Genomic DNA, 17,029 nt, shown 5'->3' with positions numbered 1-17,029 from the left:
CCATGCGGCCTTTCTCCTGAACACACATCTGCTCCACGGGCCCCACAGGCAGAGCACAAGGGCTGCTGGGATACCTCACATCTGGCCATCTGAAACTCTTAGTACTTCACACTGGGTCACTGAGTCAACCGCTGCAGTGCCCAGTGCAGTCCTCTGAACTGCCACGCCCATATAGTTTGAGTGACAGCTTAAGTGACCTGGTCTTTTTGACCTGTAAACCAGTTTTGTGTACAGCACACACACTATTCTTCTAGCAGATGTGTGGAAACTTTTGCTTATTATTTCTTGTAAAGAATAGCCGTAAGGCACTCTTGTTACTCTACAAGTAATTACTAATTTAGCCATGGAAATAGTTAATAAGAAAACAACATGTGAAATAGAGCACGAGGGCTTTCGAAGCCTGTAGTGGCTCTGAAAACTAAACCAGCAAGACGCAGAACATTTTGTGCATGTTTGTGGGTGTGTGTGTGTGTGTTTGCATATAGAGTATATTTTTGCGTGGGTGTAAATTGTGCATCACTGTGTGTGTGTGTGTGCAGGAGAATTTGAGCTGCAGGAAGTGTCAGTGAACCAGCATTTACACGCTCTCGACTCGCACTGTGAAGCGGGCAAACGGTGCTCTGGGGCTATAATTTGATGGATGGATCGCAGAAGCATCTAATGGCAATTAAAAAGCAAATGCCTGTCTGGTTGCCATGGTGACGGAAATGTTAAGCTGGTGGATGAAGAGGAGCGGGAAGCTCTGGTTTTAAGAGCAGCCTTAAAGTGAGCGATGGAGAGAGGGATCAACACTGCATGCCTCTGTGGTGGAACAGTAACTTGAGCACTTCAACATTAAAACAACACAGCTGCTATGCAAACCTTCAGAGGATGATGGGAAGGAAGAGACGGATGAAGGGAAAGTAGGAAAAGAAAGAGAGACGTGTGAGAGACAGAAAATGATAGAGATGGTGAGAGGTAAAGAGATAAGAGACAGAGGCTGAGATAGAGAGATAGAGAGAATGAGCGATATAAAGAGAAAGAGAGGTGGAGAGATGGGAGATAGAGATAGAGAGATTGAGACAGAGAGACAATGGCACCTGACGTGGGCGCTGTTCCTTCCCCCTGCCCTCCGCTGAGATTACAGCTCAAGTGCTCGCCTCACAGCTGAGTCCCGGTCCCCCCTCGTTCTCTCTGTCATGTTCCATACAGCGGGACACCGCCCCCCCCCATCCCCCCCAGGTGCCGCTGGAGTGGGTACAGGACGCGCCCCGCGGAAGGCACACAGTGTTCTGTGCTGGTGCCTCGAGAATTTGCATAGCACTGTTAAAATGCAGCAGAGGACACAGAGAAGGAGAATGCGGTCGGAATAATCAGTGCTGCGAGTCACTCATTAGAGCTGTCTCTCAGTCTCCCATTATAGTCCCAATGATGACCCCATGCTAGCCAACACTGACCCCTGCCCTCTGTGTTTAGTTCTGCCCCGATGCCTCTGACTCCACCCCCTTCTACAATCAGCGGCCATCTCTGGTTAAAATTTACCCAGTTCTCTTGTCTCTGTCTGTGTGCTCATACATTCATTTGTTTGCCCGTGTTTTCTTACGCTCAGCTGGATTAAACCGCATTCTACAATTTTCACCTATATTCTTCACTGCTTGCGTTAGTGTAAGAGCAAAAACTGTTAATAATGTTTTCTTTTGTGAAACAAGTTAAAAGACCTGTTATCCTGAAGAGATGTTGTTGATTAGTTTTGCCATGATGTTGATATTCTGGGATGGTTGAGTTCATTTGCAGTCTAACCTGCAACATAACCTAACAACAACAACAAATAGTTCATTAGCTCGAGTTCACCTGTGTTTACCTGTGCTCACCTGTGTTTACCTGTGCTCACCTGCCTCCTCCTGTGTTCCCAGTGCACCTGTACAAGTGTGACGCCAGACGGGAGAGCTGCGGCCTGTGCCTGAAAGCCGACCCCCTCTTTGGCTGCGTCTGGTGCAAAGGGGAGAACCGCTGCACCCTCAAACAGCACTGCCTCCACCCTGAGAACCAGTGGCTGGAGCACTCCGGACCCAACAGCAAGTGCACCCACCCCAAAATCACCCAGGTAAAGAAGCGCGTACACACACAAGTACAAGCGCACTGTCCCGCACGGGTGAGACATCATTTATCACCACCAGGAGAAACCACACACTGTCACACACAGGTTGAACCACATGCTCTCAACCAACCAGGTAAAACTATGCTCTGTAACATGCAGGAAAGGCCACTCATGGTAACACTATAACAGCATTAGTGCCATTACTAAATGGTTTTAACCCAGAGGTGTGAATGTACTGGAACTGATAGATATTTGACTTCCACTGTGCCCCATAATTGTCCCATGGTTGAACTTTTGTCCTTTCCATTGAATGTACTTAGGCCTTGATCCTGCTGTTTGAGTAGAGATTAATAAAAATGACAGGTGTCAGCTCTCAGTTTATACTCCTCTGAAACACAGCCACAATCAAACAGGTGTTGCAGGTATGAAACAATACAGTTTATGAACGCACAGCTAGGTCTTGCAGTGTGAGTTAGCGTGTCACAAAGCTGTCACCTCTGACCTGAGCAATGTCAGCAGAGACCTCTTCTCACTAAGACATGTTGATTCTCTTGTACTGGGTTACAAATCACTCCATGTGGATGACACGGGAGTGTGTTTAACCCCTGAGTCTGATAGTGAGGCACTGAGACCCCCTGTGTGGGGACGATGTGGATGTCGTGATGGTTCTCCCGGACGGGAGGGCTGATGCATGGTGGGAAGGCGTGGGAGCGCCCCTCTCTGGGCCGTGGGGACATTGATGGATGCCAGAGCCTCTCCCCGCCTCTCCTCAGGAGGGTCGGACGGTGAGCTGGCAGGGGGAGGAGATGGGGAGGGATTGAGAGGGGGAATCCTTTTGGCGAAACGATGGATACACGGATGGCAGGGGTAATCCCTTCCCAGACTGCCCTGGGAGGAATGATGGATGCTCCTAAGCAGCAGAGGATCAACACGGAGGCTGGCGCAGCGACCCGGATCGCGGGGCAGACCCATCTGCTGGCCAGGCTCCAGAACCGAGCTCTGGACCAGAGCAGAGACGACCAGCAGAGAAGATTTGGCTCTCGGTGATTGATGCATCCTTCCTGTGACCGGCGAGCATGACAGACGCATATCACAGATTTTCCGTATGATGGCCAGATTGTCAGCTTGGCCTGCTTCACATTGAAAGGACTGCCTCTGCTATTGCAGAATGCAGGAGCGACATATCTGGTCACAACATAGAACATCTGTAAGCATATTATGGAATGCAGGAGCAGAATATCTGGGCATAACATAGACCATCTGCAAGCGTATTGCAGAATGTAGCAGTTGGGTCTCTTGTCATAATGCAGAACATCTGCAAACATATTGCAGAATGCTTTGCTGCATATCTGGTCATAACGTAGAACATCTGTGAGAACATTGTGGAATGCGAGAACTAAATATCTGCTCATAACATTAAACATCTGCAAATATACTCTACCTCTCTCGCTCGCTCTGGGATTCTGCCAGTCCCGCCGCTGACAGTTTTCTCCCTCGTGCGACGTCGAGCCCTGGGGTCACGGCGCGTTCTGATGCACTCCATTACCGCGCCATTGTCGGATGAGGGATCTTTACTCAGAGAGGGATCGGGAGAGTGATTAAGTGTTTTTCTCCAACAACCGTCAATTAGCCTGTCAAAGCCGCAAATCTAATCAGCTACGTGTCCTCTGACGGAAAGAGATACCCCTCACCGCCTCAGACTGGCACTCACCGCCATGAGAGAGGGAGAGGCTTTTTAGTGGCAGCCAGTGTCCTTCTCTTTCTTTTTCTTTCACTCTTTCTCTCTCTCATCATTCATTTTCCTCCTTTTCCTCCTATAAATCTCTCTTTAACTCTATGCTGGGACCAGGTTGGATAATGACAGGGGGATGATGACCTCTGACCCCACCCCACCCCATTTTATTAATCTCCTGACACTCTCTATTATGTGGATCGATGGGTTACCGCCACTCCAAGCACCGCAGGCTACTGCTCGAACAGCTTAGGCACCTCCTACAGTCCTGCACCCCCTCTCTCAGGTGTCTGGCTGCTGTCAGCTCTTATCTTCCACAGGGTAACACATGCACACATTTCATTGTCATCAAAGGTGTCTTCAACACTGTCTTCCAGCTATCGACATGTGATTTTCGACCATTTTGCTCTGTCCAGTTGTTTCACTTTGCCAGTCTGGCTCTGTATAGAAAGGAATCCATCAGTACCCAGAAATGGTTTGGTCTGCACACTCCTGATGTGCAATGGGATATTTGCACCTATCATAAAATAATTGGCAGATGTTGGTGCCGGAAATACACAGCACTCTGACTAACTGCACATCAGACTTCTGGATCAGCCACACATGAAACATTTTAACACTCTGACCAATCACTCATTTAAAGTCCTCACAATCCGACCAATCACACAATCAACATCCTGGCGAATCACCTGTCCGGTACACTAATGTACTGACCAATCATGCATACAGTTTCTACATGTGTCTGTAATGGACACGGTGGGGCTCTAGAGCAAAGATGCAAATATGTTGGTGGAGGCAGCCAGAGGTTAGGCCTGACTGATGCCCACCACTCACATACATACCACACACACTCTTCCTAAACCATCTCCCACCCCACACTGTCCTAGGGAGGGGGACGGCAAGGAGCAACCCTGCAAAATTGCGATAATGAGAACCGTAATCCCTCTAGGAGGGTGGGGGGCGGTGAGGGGGTCCGGATTTGGCAAAGATGGATGGCACAGACGATCTGAGCTAATATGAATCTCTCTCGGGAGGCTCTCTCCCAATTCAGCAGCCACTTATTCACCGGTGACAGCACAGCTACTGCGAACGTAGAAGGCCCCGGTGAACACGTTAACCACCTCACTGCTGCCAACACCCCTCTCCGTGGGGTGGCAAAAAAACACCAATCCTTAAAATGTGTGTGACAATGTCTGTCCAGCCATGACACACACCGAGGAAGAGAAGTTATAAAGATTCTGCTTGTTGAAAAAAGAGATGAATCACCCCACCTTTTGGTTGGAGGGTTTATTGTTGGTTCTCGGGATCAAACAGCTCTCCCTCCTGGATTTTATCGATCCGTGTGGTAACAATGGCCACTGTTTCCAAAACGCCACATCACGGACCCTGCAAGTCCCTCACACTGCCGTGCACTCTCCGAGCCGCGAACTGCTGTCAGCGTCCGCCTAAGAGAGCGAATAGCCGCGTGGGCGTCGCCTCCGCAGAGGAGCGAAAGCCGACCTCTGCGAGGCCGCTGCGTTCCCGCGCCGCGAGGAGCCGGTTTGGAGGTGCGAGGTTTTAATGAGCCTCGGTTCGCTCCCTGTCCCCGGCAGTGTCAAAGCCCCGCCCCCCCAGCAGCCCTGTGGGAGGTTGCCGTGCCGGACTCCAGCAGAGAGGCCTGTTTGATGACTGTTTTTTTACTGTTGGTCGTCAGCTCGCTCCAGCAGCAGCATCGAGCAGCTGGGGGAAGGTAAAGAATTATTCACTGTATTCGGAGCGATTTCTCCCCCCAGCCCTCCACCTCTGTGGACACACCCCAGAGAGTGGAGCAGCTCAGACATAACTCTGTTGGAGATGGAGAGTGCCATTAGTATTGCTGTGTAATTGGACTTGATTAAGCATTAACTCCACCACCAACGACAACCTGCCATCGCTCTCTCTCTTTCTCTCTCCCTCTTTATCTCTGTCTCTTTTTCTCCCTCTTTCTCACTCTATCTCTCTCTCTCTCTCTCTCTCTCTATCTCTGTCTCTCTCTCCTTGTTTCTCTCTCTCTGTCTTTAGAGTAATTGAACTTAATGGCCTCAAGTGAGGGGCTGTAATGGACTTTTTGTGTCGGTTTGCACTCCTGCCCTTTGGAAGGGGGTGCACTCTCGCACATGCTCACTAGAGATTTCTGCATCTGCGTCAAACTCCATTTTTGGCACGGCCGCGGGCTTCCAGCGATATGTAATTTTACCACATCGAGCCGAATTTGTTTTAGTTGCTTCACGAACTGTCTCCTGAGCTGTTTGCAGAAAATAGATGGCAGGCTTATTTTGTGCATCCAGCAAAAACCAATTGTGTGTTATTTTGTACTCTTCCTAGACTTTTTTTTTTCCAGATGGTCTGTCAAACTCCATTATGATGAATATGTTCAATTCTATATTAGGTACACACTATCCTGATGCTCATATACTGATATGCATTTTTCCAAAGCACCCAAACTTTTCGTATGTTTTCAGTCACTTCTATTAGTTTGGAGCCCCTCACACATGTGGTTCATCAACAGCAGAACAGAGGACACACTGTATGTGTGCGTGTGTGTGTGTGTGTGTGTGTGTGTGTGTGTGTAGGTGTGTGTGTGTGTATGTGTCTCTGTAACCATGCTGCATGTGTGTGCATGTTGGGAATTCACGAATGCGGAAGATGTTAACAAAGCCTTTAAAAGCAGGGGTGTGCACAACACAAACATGACTTGAGTGTGTGAATCAGAGCCCTACCTCAGGCTGGTTAACCCCCCCCCCCCCCTCCTCCATTTTAATGGGAATAATAAGGTGAAAACAGCCTGTTGTTATATGGGTTAATCAAAGCACTACTTTAGGCTTGCAGTGATGGGAGTAATAATGCAGCCAGTTGTAATATGGGTTAATCAGAGTAATATTTCAGGCTTGTGGTAATGGTGGTGAATCACAGTAACACCTGCAGCATGTTTTAATTGGGGGGAATAAGAAGCTGAATACCCCAGCCTTTCCGTAATGCACGCTAATGATTGTTTTGCCAAAGTTGAGCCCCGTAGCAGTAGATATGTCTGCAGAGCTCTGTTCACGTCTCTACCAGACAAGGACAAGGTCACAGCAGTCTGTGTTAGATCAGGACAGCCTGTCCCAGCCAGGATGACTCATCATCAGGTCTAAACCCACCCTTACTGGTGTGGCTGGAAGCTGACTGATGCACATGCACCCCCACCACTCGTACCAGTACATTGTGGGTTTTAACAGACAGCTTGGGAGATTGGATATCAATTGACCCCCCAGCCTTATGGTATCAGAATGGTCCTCAGAGTTTGTGGGTTGATCTGCAATTGTATGGGATGGTCTCTGTATTACAGTGAAATACAGGTGACTTACCTTAATCACCAGTATTGAGCTTGGTGACGCATGGCAGCCATTTTATTACACATCAGCTAGAGAGGCATGGCTAGGGCTTTACTTGAGCCAGTTAATCTAGAGGGTGATTATATGGCCAGAGTGAGAGAGTCAGGTAGGTAATTTGGCCTGGAGGCTGGGAAGCTGGTGCCACGTGATTTTTAATGGCCAAAGTGAATCAGGACCTTGGTTATGGTCTCACCCTTTAATACTCAGTTGTGATAGTAGTATCAACTGGAAGTCTGCAGGAATAGTATTTATTTAGTATTTATTTATGAGTATTTATTTAGTATTTATTTATGAGTGGGAGTGTTTGTGTGTGTGTGTGTGTGTTTGTGTGTGCGTGGGCGTGTGCGTGTGTGTGGTCCTCAGGGCCTGTGATCACTGGAGCCGCCACACCCTTGTACTGCCCAGGAGAGCCCTGGATGCTCCACTCTCTTCAACAGCATGAGCTCAAAGGGCACAGTGATTATCCAGGCCTCTCCTTTCATAATTCTGGGCCGTACTGGAACATCAAACCGCTCACAACAGAGGGAAATGGAGAAAGCCACTTCTGCCCAAAGTGCTTCCCCTCCTCCTCAACTCGGCAGCACACACTCCGCCGTACCGGTCATCATTCGTCACTCACGGCCAACGGCAATTTGGGCTTTTTCTCATCTATAACTTTACACGACGGCATTAATTTTGGAATCCAAAGACATCTACATGACACACATGTGAACACAACCATAACTGAGCACAGCATCACAAAATGATGGCTGTCTCATTAGCTGGTACCTAGATGACTGTCGGTAAGGTGGTTTGTAGACTTACGAGAAAATATTTGTCTTGCAGTGATGGAACATGATGGGCCCTTGTTTGTTATGCCTTGTTATAGCTTAGTTGTTTTTCAGGCCAAACTGGAGTGATGCTGTTCAATTTATCAAGCAAGTCAGGATCACATTTATATGAAGTAATTGAATTCCATAGTCAGCTTTCCTACTTTTTTAAAGCTGTTCATTTATGATGCAATGCCAGATAGTGGCATTATGACATCACTGAAAGCTCTGGATCCTTAACAAAGCTTTGATTGGTTGCTGCAGATGTCAGTGCTAGAGAATATAACCTTCACCAGAGTGCGCAGCCAGCTGTGACAGCTGTTTTCAGAGCCATGATACAGCTGAGCCACACTGCCACTTCATATCAGGCTGTCACAAAGTGGCTGGGCGCAGTCTGTTTTCAGCTGCGGACACTCAAAGGACAGGATCTCTGCTCGTTAATTACGAGCTAAGTGATTGCACCGTGCCCGGCGGAGCATCCTCGGTCAATGGTATCAGATTTGGGCGAGAGCGGCTCTTCCGGCGGACCTCGAACGAGCCAGCCTCGCCGGGGCCAATCAGCTCGCCGCCCAGGCGGGCTGGCCCCGATCTGATTGGGTCAGCGGAGCGGCGTTATCTCGGGCTGTTCAGGGGGATCAGGGGCACCCGCGCTGAATGGAAGTTAATCAGTTTGGGCAATGCCACTGCGGAAAGGGCCAGAATATACACCGCGATAAAGACTCGGCCTCAAATCCAGATTACAGCACTTCCTTTATGCGGCTAAATCATGCTAATTGCACACTGAGTTATCCGGCGAAAACAACTTTTTCTGCTCGGTTGTGTTCAGTTCCAGGATTTGAAATGCAGGCAGTGTGTGTATACTCACTAATTGGGGTTTGGGCTTAAGAATGCTGTTCTAATGAACCAAGCCATCAGCAGGCTTTTAATTAAGGAAGAACACTGTGAGAGTCGAATAGAGCGCTGTTTCTAATCCTGCCGCAACCCCAGGCAAACGCTGGCACAATATTCTCATAATGCCCTAACATTGTGAGGACACAATGGCAGAGTAATGTTGTGGAAACAATATGCAGGCATGAGACACACAGTAATAATTCTGGTAGTTGTTCAAGCTTGAACCAGCCGCTTGATAACCACTACTTACTGTTAATGACTCTGTTTCTTTGTTTTTACTTGGACTCATGATTCATTGTGGTGTTGTGAATAACTGTTCTGAGCTGAGGACACACATCTGTCTGTAGCCACCTGCACCTCACTGAAGTTTCCTGTTGAGGTGTTTATCAGTGCTGATTGAATATATATTTATATGAATATATAGATATTGAAAATAAAATATAAAATATTGAATTCATAAAATGTTGAACATATGGTATAAACTGTAATCTTATGAGCTATACTGTGTGCCTCCAGTGAAAATCAGATATGGTAATGGAACCGTTATTAATGTTTGGCCTTGTATGTCTGGCAAGCTCTGCAGTTTAAAAGGTTTTTTTTTCCTATAGAAAGAGGCCCAATTAGCCATAGATTCCACAAATTCCACGAATATCCACTCACTTCCACAGGTGCCACCGAGGGCTTTCGCTCTGTAGCCATGGAGACGGGAAGGTGTCTTATGAAGTGGGGTTGAACTGGAGGCAGGGGATGTAAATATGAAGGTTCACGGTGTCCCCTGTGGCTCATTCCAGATCACCCCGCTGCGAGGGCCGCGGGAGGGCGGGACGCTGGTGACCATCCGGGGGGAGAACCTGGGCCTAGAGTTCCGGGAGATCCAGGGACGCGTCAAGGTGGCCGAGGTGGACTGCACTCCGGTGCCCGAGGGCTACATCCCTGCCGAGCAGTGAGTCACTCATTCTTCTTCAGGTTACAACCACAACACAACCTGGAATTACGCGTGCTGTGACCAGAACGCAACCTGGATTCCATCACGCTATGACCAGAACACGGTATGGGTTGTGGTCAGTCTATGACTAATTACACAATGGCACCTGTCAACACTCAACCCGATCAGAGTTCTGTGGCCAGCCAGGGACTGCAAACCAGGAATTTGTGGTTAAAGCTGCGATCAGGTGTTTTGATTGACCATTATTCTACCCAGTTCTATCATTGCTGGAGTGTGGTTTATTATGTTCTTACCTTCATATGCCAGTGTCCAACTGCGCACTGAAGCCTGAGCAGGTTAGGCCACAGCTTGAACCCTGTCAGCACCAGCCGGCTCTCAGACAACGCGCCCATTCCACCGGCGCAGTCACAACTTTTTTACCGTCAGCGAGCTTTATCGGAGAATATATAATCTCTAGCTTGCACCGAACAGATGATAATACATTAGTTCAAGGTTTAGCGCAGCGCTGTGCTGCCCGTTCATGGGAAATCTTCATTAAAATGCGTACGACCTCCAGAATAAGCTGTCTCAGCGATGAGCTTTTCCAGTGCCCCTGGAAAAAATGGACTTCCCAGCACTTTTATGGCAAGTCGCTTCAGCGATAAGCTCCTTAAATATTGTGCAGTAATTCTGTGTTTGACACCTGTCAAAAGGCCTGGATTAGAACTTGTCTTAACCTCTTGACCTTTGCAGTTTTTGCCTTTACATATAATTATATGAACGCAAGTAAGACAGAGTGGGGGAAAATGATAAGAAAACTAAAACTAGCAGAACAGATTAGTGCAGTTTTTAATGTAGTTTTGTGTGATGTCAGGGTTGTGTATGAGATACACAGAGTAGTCAGCAAGTTTGTGCCAGTGTGTGTGTGCATGTGTGTGTGTGTGTGTGTGTGTGTGTATGCTAAATGTGTAAATGAATGCATATGATTACTTTTCTCCAGGATTGCGTGGGAAATGTACTGATGAATAGACGTGCTGTGTCTTTTTGCAGGATCGTGTGTGAGATGGGCAGGGCAGAGAAGAGTCAGTACGCCGGGAACGTACAGGTGTGTGTGGGGGAGTGCAGGCCGGAGTTCATGGCCACTTCATACAAGTACTACTACTTTGTGGTGAGTAATGCTTTACGTTTACGTTAATTTGTTTTGCAAGCGCTCTCACCGTGAGCGACTTACTTACGGTAAAAATTAGATGACATTCAGTGCTTTCCATTGTTCCCACAACATGACAGACGCCAGCTGAGAGCACTGAGAATATTGGACTGTGTGGACAGAGGTTAGAACACAGAGCAGAGAAAATTCTCTGTGCTAATACACAGAGAGATCTGAATGCAGGGAAAACGGTCAGTGCGTAGAAACAAAAGCAAAGATTAGAACACAGGCAGAACTAACTGTAGAAAGAGACGCAGAAATTAGAACACAGAGAAAACTCGACTGTGTTAACAGACACAAGCAGAGATCAGAACACAGGGAAAACTGGACTGTGCTAACAGACACAAGCAGAGATCGGAACACAGGGGAAACTAAACTGTGCTAACAGACACAGAGATCCGAACACAGGGAAGACTGGACTGTGCTAACAGACACAAACAGAGATCCGAACACAGGGAAAACTGGACTGTTCTGACACAGCACAGACACAGGCAGAGATTAATATGGGGAAGCGGGACTGTGCTACATCAGTTAATGTTATAAAGGGCCTGCAGAGCAGTGAGAGATGGCCTCTCCACTGACATACCACATAAAAAGTGCAGAGGGTCTAAGGACAGGCCAGTAAATCCAGCACAGTACGAGGTTATGTCCCAGAACCGGCACTGTCAGGTCATCATCAGTCTGGGGTGAATATGTTAGCGGGCAGCCATAAAATCAGCTTTTACAACTAAAAACTGTAATTTTTTATGGTTTATATAACCCACACTCATCTATTAAACACTGAGACAATGACAAGCTTATCTACTCCGCGCAACACATCTAAATCTAAAGTGTTGCAGAATCGTTTGCACTGCATTCTTCTGTTGAATAAAACTGACGTTTTCATTTTTTGATCTTTTATCTTTTTTATCTCATTCATCTGATTTTGTCTTTGTTTTACCTATTTACTCTTTTTTTCCTCTGTTGTACGATTGGATTGTCTGATCTGAGATCAGTGCACCGACATGAGAAAGGAGTAAATGAGAATTAGATTAAGTGAGATAGAACAAGAGAGCTGGAACAGAAATGATGAATGGCTGGTTTGCTCTCCTCTGTCAATACAATGCGTGTTTCAATCAGTGCTTCCGATCAGTAGTATTGATCCGACTCGGGGCATTCTCAGGTACCCAAACTGCTTCACCTAAAGCCGAGCCGGGGGCCCGTCTCCGGGGGAACCATCGTTAACATCACCGGCAGCAACCTGGACGCCGGCAGCAACGTGTCCATCATGTTTAAGGACCAGGGCTGCACCTATCACAGGTAAGGCCAGACAGCCGTGCTCCTCCCCTGGATCAGATTGCACCACCCCCACCACCACCACCACCTTCTGTGCTCACATGATGGCCCTGAAGCAATCGATGCTGACATTATGACTCAAAAGTGTTCCTGATCCAAAATCAATAATGCCACTAACAATGGCATCATGTCACTGATCAACAGGGGTAGCCTCCATGGAAACACTTGTAACAATACCATCTTTTGATAAAAAAAAATTGCATGTTTGTATGGTTTTGTGTCAGTGCATCACGACATCAAAGAGCCATTGGACAATTTTGATTTTAAACAATATGAGGGCTGTCTGTACACTACCGTTGTTGTAAATGCCTAAAATACCTCATAAGCTCTGACAATCACGTTTTAGGGAGGGCATATAAGAAGCTCCAGTTTTTGCTAAGCTTTGGAGATGAACAGGTCAGCCCGATCCAGTGTTCCCATATGCAGAGCTTTAATTGGCTGTGTGCCGTGATTGACGTCCAGGGTGTGTCCTTCTCCCTCCTTCCCCTCGCAGGAGGGGGGGCCAGTGGATCACCTGCCGGTCCCACGCCTCGCCACACGGCTACGGGAACGTCAGCGTGTCGGTCAGCGTGGACAAGGCCCACCTGCAGAAGGATCTGAGGTTCGAGTATGTGGAGGACCCCACCATCCTCAAACTGGAGCCTGAGTGGAGCATCTTCAGGTGGGACACCGGCCAATTGGTATTCAGGGATACAGGAAACAGGGGGGGAAATCAATATGCCTTTCACAGCGCTACATTTTTGTATCTGTTTGAGTAAGGAACATGACTATTGGTAGAAGGGAGAATGCTAATTGCCCAAAGTAATGAAAATATTTAATGTTTTGTCCAGTTTGTTTCATTAATTAACCATTTTTCCTTGTGTAAAAATCTGAGAATAGTCTCTATATTTTGAGCATGTGCATATGACCATGCATGTGAAGTGTATTAATGAATGCATGAATGAATGAATGAAGAGATTAAATTAGTAATTGAAATGGCATGCTGTTCCCTCTCTGCCCTGCAGTGGGAACACCCCGGTGACAGTGACAGGGACCAATCTGGACATCATTCAGAACCCCCTGATCCGAGCCAAGTACAACGGGCTGGAGACGCTCAATGTGAGTTCTGTTCCCGAGCCCTGGGCACGTGGGCCAGGGAGATCTGAGCACAGGGCCAAGGATTGGCTCTGACAGAGTGGCTTATCCAGCCTTGGATAATGGGGCCAGATTAGTATGGTTCATAGAGTAACTTACCCAGGCACTGAATACAGGGCTGGATTAGTACAGATCCATACCGTAATATGCTTCAGTCCTGCTCACAGTGTAATCTTAGGCCAGATCTGTATAGTAAATGTCTCAGGTCATGCCAATAGGCTAAGCTCAGTACTGATTAAGTAACTTGCTCAGGTCATGCCAACAGGTCCATCTTGTTTTAGGTCCAGGCAGTGACTTTTCAGGTCATGCTAACAAGCTCAATTTAGTACAGGTCCACAGAGTAACTTGCTTAGGTAAGCTAACAGGTCTGCCTTCTCACAGGTCCATGCTGTAATGTTTTCAGGTCATGCTAACATGTCCCTCTTATTACAAGTCTATACAGTAGAGTTCCCAGGTCATGCTAGCAGGCTCAGCTCAGCTTGGCTCCACAGAGGAACCTGCTCAGGTCACACAGGACCAAGGCCTGGCTCCCACACAGAGAAAAACTTCCCCAGTTCCCTGTAACAGAGGCAGCTCTGTTTCCGTCCCCCCTACCCCCCGAAAAGGAACATGAGGCCGAGAGAAAGGCACCCGGAGAACAATATCCGGTTTCGGCTTTGAAACTCACAGGAGCGTGGCTCTTGCCGAGCCACAGAGCCATCGGAGATCTGAGGCAGATTGAAAGGCTTTAGACAAAAGACAGTAATGCTATCTCGACGCCCGATCTTAGATGCCGTTACATACACCATCTGTCCTTTGATTTGGTTTGTTTTTGCTCTGGTTTTGTTACTTGAGGTACAGACTCCTTCTTCAAATGGGCTTTGAATTGAATCAGGTACGCAGGTAAACCAATCCGCAGCACACCCAGTTTCCCATGTTGGCCTCCGTCTCGATGGCAATTTAATAACTTTGAAATCCATTCATTAAAATAATTCTTGACATTGAGAAACCTTGACGCTTTGGGGACGTTCGGAGCTGAAAATGCAATCACGTCTCTCGCACCTAGACTTCCTGAACCGTGTCCTCACAGCCCTACTACATGAAATACAGGGGAGCACAAAGGCATTGATGTCACAGGAAATTTGTCATTTTTGACATACCAACTTCGTGGAGGACCAATTAAAGTGACAGGTGCTGTAGGCTCCAAAGGGATCGTCTGGGTACTGAGCTGCGTTCCAGAAGTTGCCGTGGAGACCTAAAGTGTCCCGTTAAGGCTTTATGCAGGTCTTCAAACCCGCTACACATATATGTCTAATGAGAAACAGCGTCTGGGGAGTCATGCTATCTCCATGGGGTCAAAGGGCACAGTTTCATTTTGGCTGTTGAGAGAAAGAGACAATGGAAGCATTTGGGCCTTGTGGGAAAATTAAGGCAAAATCAGGTGGTTTGTCTCGCAGCGAAGATGAACCACATTAGTTGCCTCCCAGCAAGTGTGAACTTAGGCATGTTTATTTTATCAAACAGAAGTTCTTATCCAATGGATATAATAAGGCTACATGAACAGTAGCCCACACAGAGAATTGTCAGACTGTGTGTCAGTGCATCACACAGCTACAATAACCAGCCTTTACTTTCGTATCATAAATCAGAGAAACGTCAAGTTCTTTTCTTGCTGATGGTAATGTAGTTGAGAAATTAGGCACATAGCCCCTCTATACCCTGATCACAGATTACACTGCACATTTGGTCAAGGTGATTAGCCAAATGCATGATTTAGACCTATATCAGGTATAATTATGGTGCGAGAAATATTCCCTTCATATTTCATCTTCTATATGCACAGCAAAGATCAGCCATCTGGAATCAAAAGTACCAGACCAGAACCTCATCAGCATGTAATATTTCTAGCTGCTGTATACTTTGTTAAATGAGTTTTTTTAGTCAACACATTTAGGGATCCTGGAATCAGACATGAATGCTGCTACTTTAAGTGTATTTACGCTGGACATTCCTGCTATACTACAGTGTGGATTCCAGAGTCCAGATTCATGACCACTGCAGTCTGATTGATGCTTTGTTGACTGTTGTGTGCCCTCTGGTCAAATCAGGGTCCATATCCCTGACTGCAGAAACTTCAAGTCAAACCAGAGAGGCCACCTATCTAACCACTGCACCTCCAGGTCCATTCAGGATTCAGCTCATTGACCACTGCTGACCGCTCTGCTTCCAGGTCTAGTCAGGTTCAAGCTCGCTGACCGCTGCACTTGCAGGTCTACTCAGGGTCACGCTTGCTGACCACTGTGCTTTCAGGTCCAGTCAGGGTTGAGCTCACTGACCGCTGCACTTCCAGGCCCAGTGAGGTTCTTCCTCTCTGACCGCCTGTGCTATGTGTTCCCCACAGACGTGCCGGGTCCTCAGCTCCACAGAGATGCTGTGCCAGGCCCCGGAGCTGCCCGTCAGCCTGAGCAGACAGAAGGAGGTGGCCGAGAGACCCGACGAGTTTGGTTTCGTCCTAGACGACGTGCAGTCCGTGCTGGCCCTCAACACCACCAGCTTTGTCTACTACCCCAACCCCGTGTTCGAGGCGCTGAGCGTGTCCGGGGTGCTGGAGCTCAAGCCAGGCTCCCCCATCATACTGAAGGTAACTATGAGATAGTATGCTCTACTGAGCTGTTAGGGCCTACTTATTATATATTCACTTACTATTCATATGTACATACAGAAAAGGCTGTATTTTATCTGATTTTATTCATATTGTATGTGGGGCAGCAGTGTAATGTAGTGGTAAGGAGTAGGGCTTGTAATCAAAAGGTTGCTGGTTCAATTCCCAGCTTGGGCACTACTGTTGTACCCCTGGACAAGGCACCTAACATAGAATTGGCTCAGTAAATATCCAGCTGTTTAAATGGATAAAATTGTAACGTAAGTCGCTCTGGATAGGAACATCTGCTAAATGACAATAATCTAATGAATGTGTATATCTTTAGCTATCATTTTTGCTTCATAATTGGCAATCTGTTGTGCAAATTATGTTAAACGTGTGGTGTGCTGAGGTTTCATGATTGTACATCTATTTCAACTCGTTGCATTTTCATCTCTTTTAAGGGCAGAAACTTCCTCCCCCCCACCCCCGGGGGCAACGGCAAGCTGAACTTCAGCGTTCTGATTGGAGAGAAGCCCTGTACGTTAACCGTCTCCGACACCCAACTGCTCTGCGAGTCGCCCAACCTGACCGGGAGGCACAAGGTTCTGGTGAGTGAACACAGCATCATGGGTAAAAAAAAAACAGACAAAAAACACACAAACTTCAGACTGACCTCATTCTCCCTCTGTAATAAAGAACAAAATATATATATTCTTCGATAAGAGGGGTTATAGAGAAGCAAACCTAATAATTGTTGTTGTGATGTGGTTTATTGAATGCACTGAGCTTCCTCCTCCATCACACAGACTGTTAAATTAAGAGGAACAGGAAAGGCTGAAGCACATTACTGCAAAACAGACACGGGCAAAGCCACATGTCCACGGCAGACGCATTACTGGAAAAC

At 47.3% G+C, this 17,029-nt stretch overlaps 1 protein-coding gene across 1 annotated transcript in view; it reads left to right on the top strand.

Annotated features, from left to right (window-relative positions):
* The window catches only part of LOC118770086 (plexin-A4), a 266,079-nt gene that overhangs the window by 202,297 nt on the left and 46,753 nt on the right, over positions 1-17,029 (top strand). Inside the window, exons 12-19 of the mRNA XM_036517508.1 lie at positions 1,893-2,083; positions 9,693-9,844; positions 10,877-10,994; positions 12,196-12,332; positions 12,862-13,029; positions 13,373-13,466; positions 15,883-16,122; positions 16,587-16,733. Of these exons, the coding sequence (XP_036373401.1) occupies positions 1,893-2,083; positions 9,693-9,844; positions 10,877-10,994; positions 12,196-12,332; positions 12,862-13,029; positions 13,373-13,466; positions 15,883-16,122; positions 16,587-16,733 (1,247 nt within the window). The remainder of the gene's footprint in view (positions 1-1,892; positions 2,084-9,692; positions 9,845-10,876; positions 10,995-12,195; positions 12,333-12,861; positions 13,030-13,372; positions 13,467-15,882; positions 16,123-16,586; positions 16,734-17,029) is intronic.

Source organism: Megalops cyprinoides, chromosome 23 (assembly GCF_013368585.1).
Source record: "Megalops cyprinoides isolate fMegCyp1 chromosome 23, fMegCyp1.pri, whole genome shotgun sequence".
Lineage (NCBI taxonomy): Eukaryota > Metazoa > Chordata > Actinopteri > Elopiformes > Megalopidae > Megalops > Megalops cyprinoides.
Note: the sequence above shows the minus strand (reverse complement) of the source record. Positions and strands in the feature narration are given on the sequence as shown.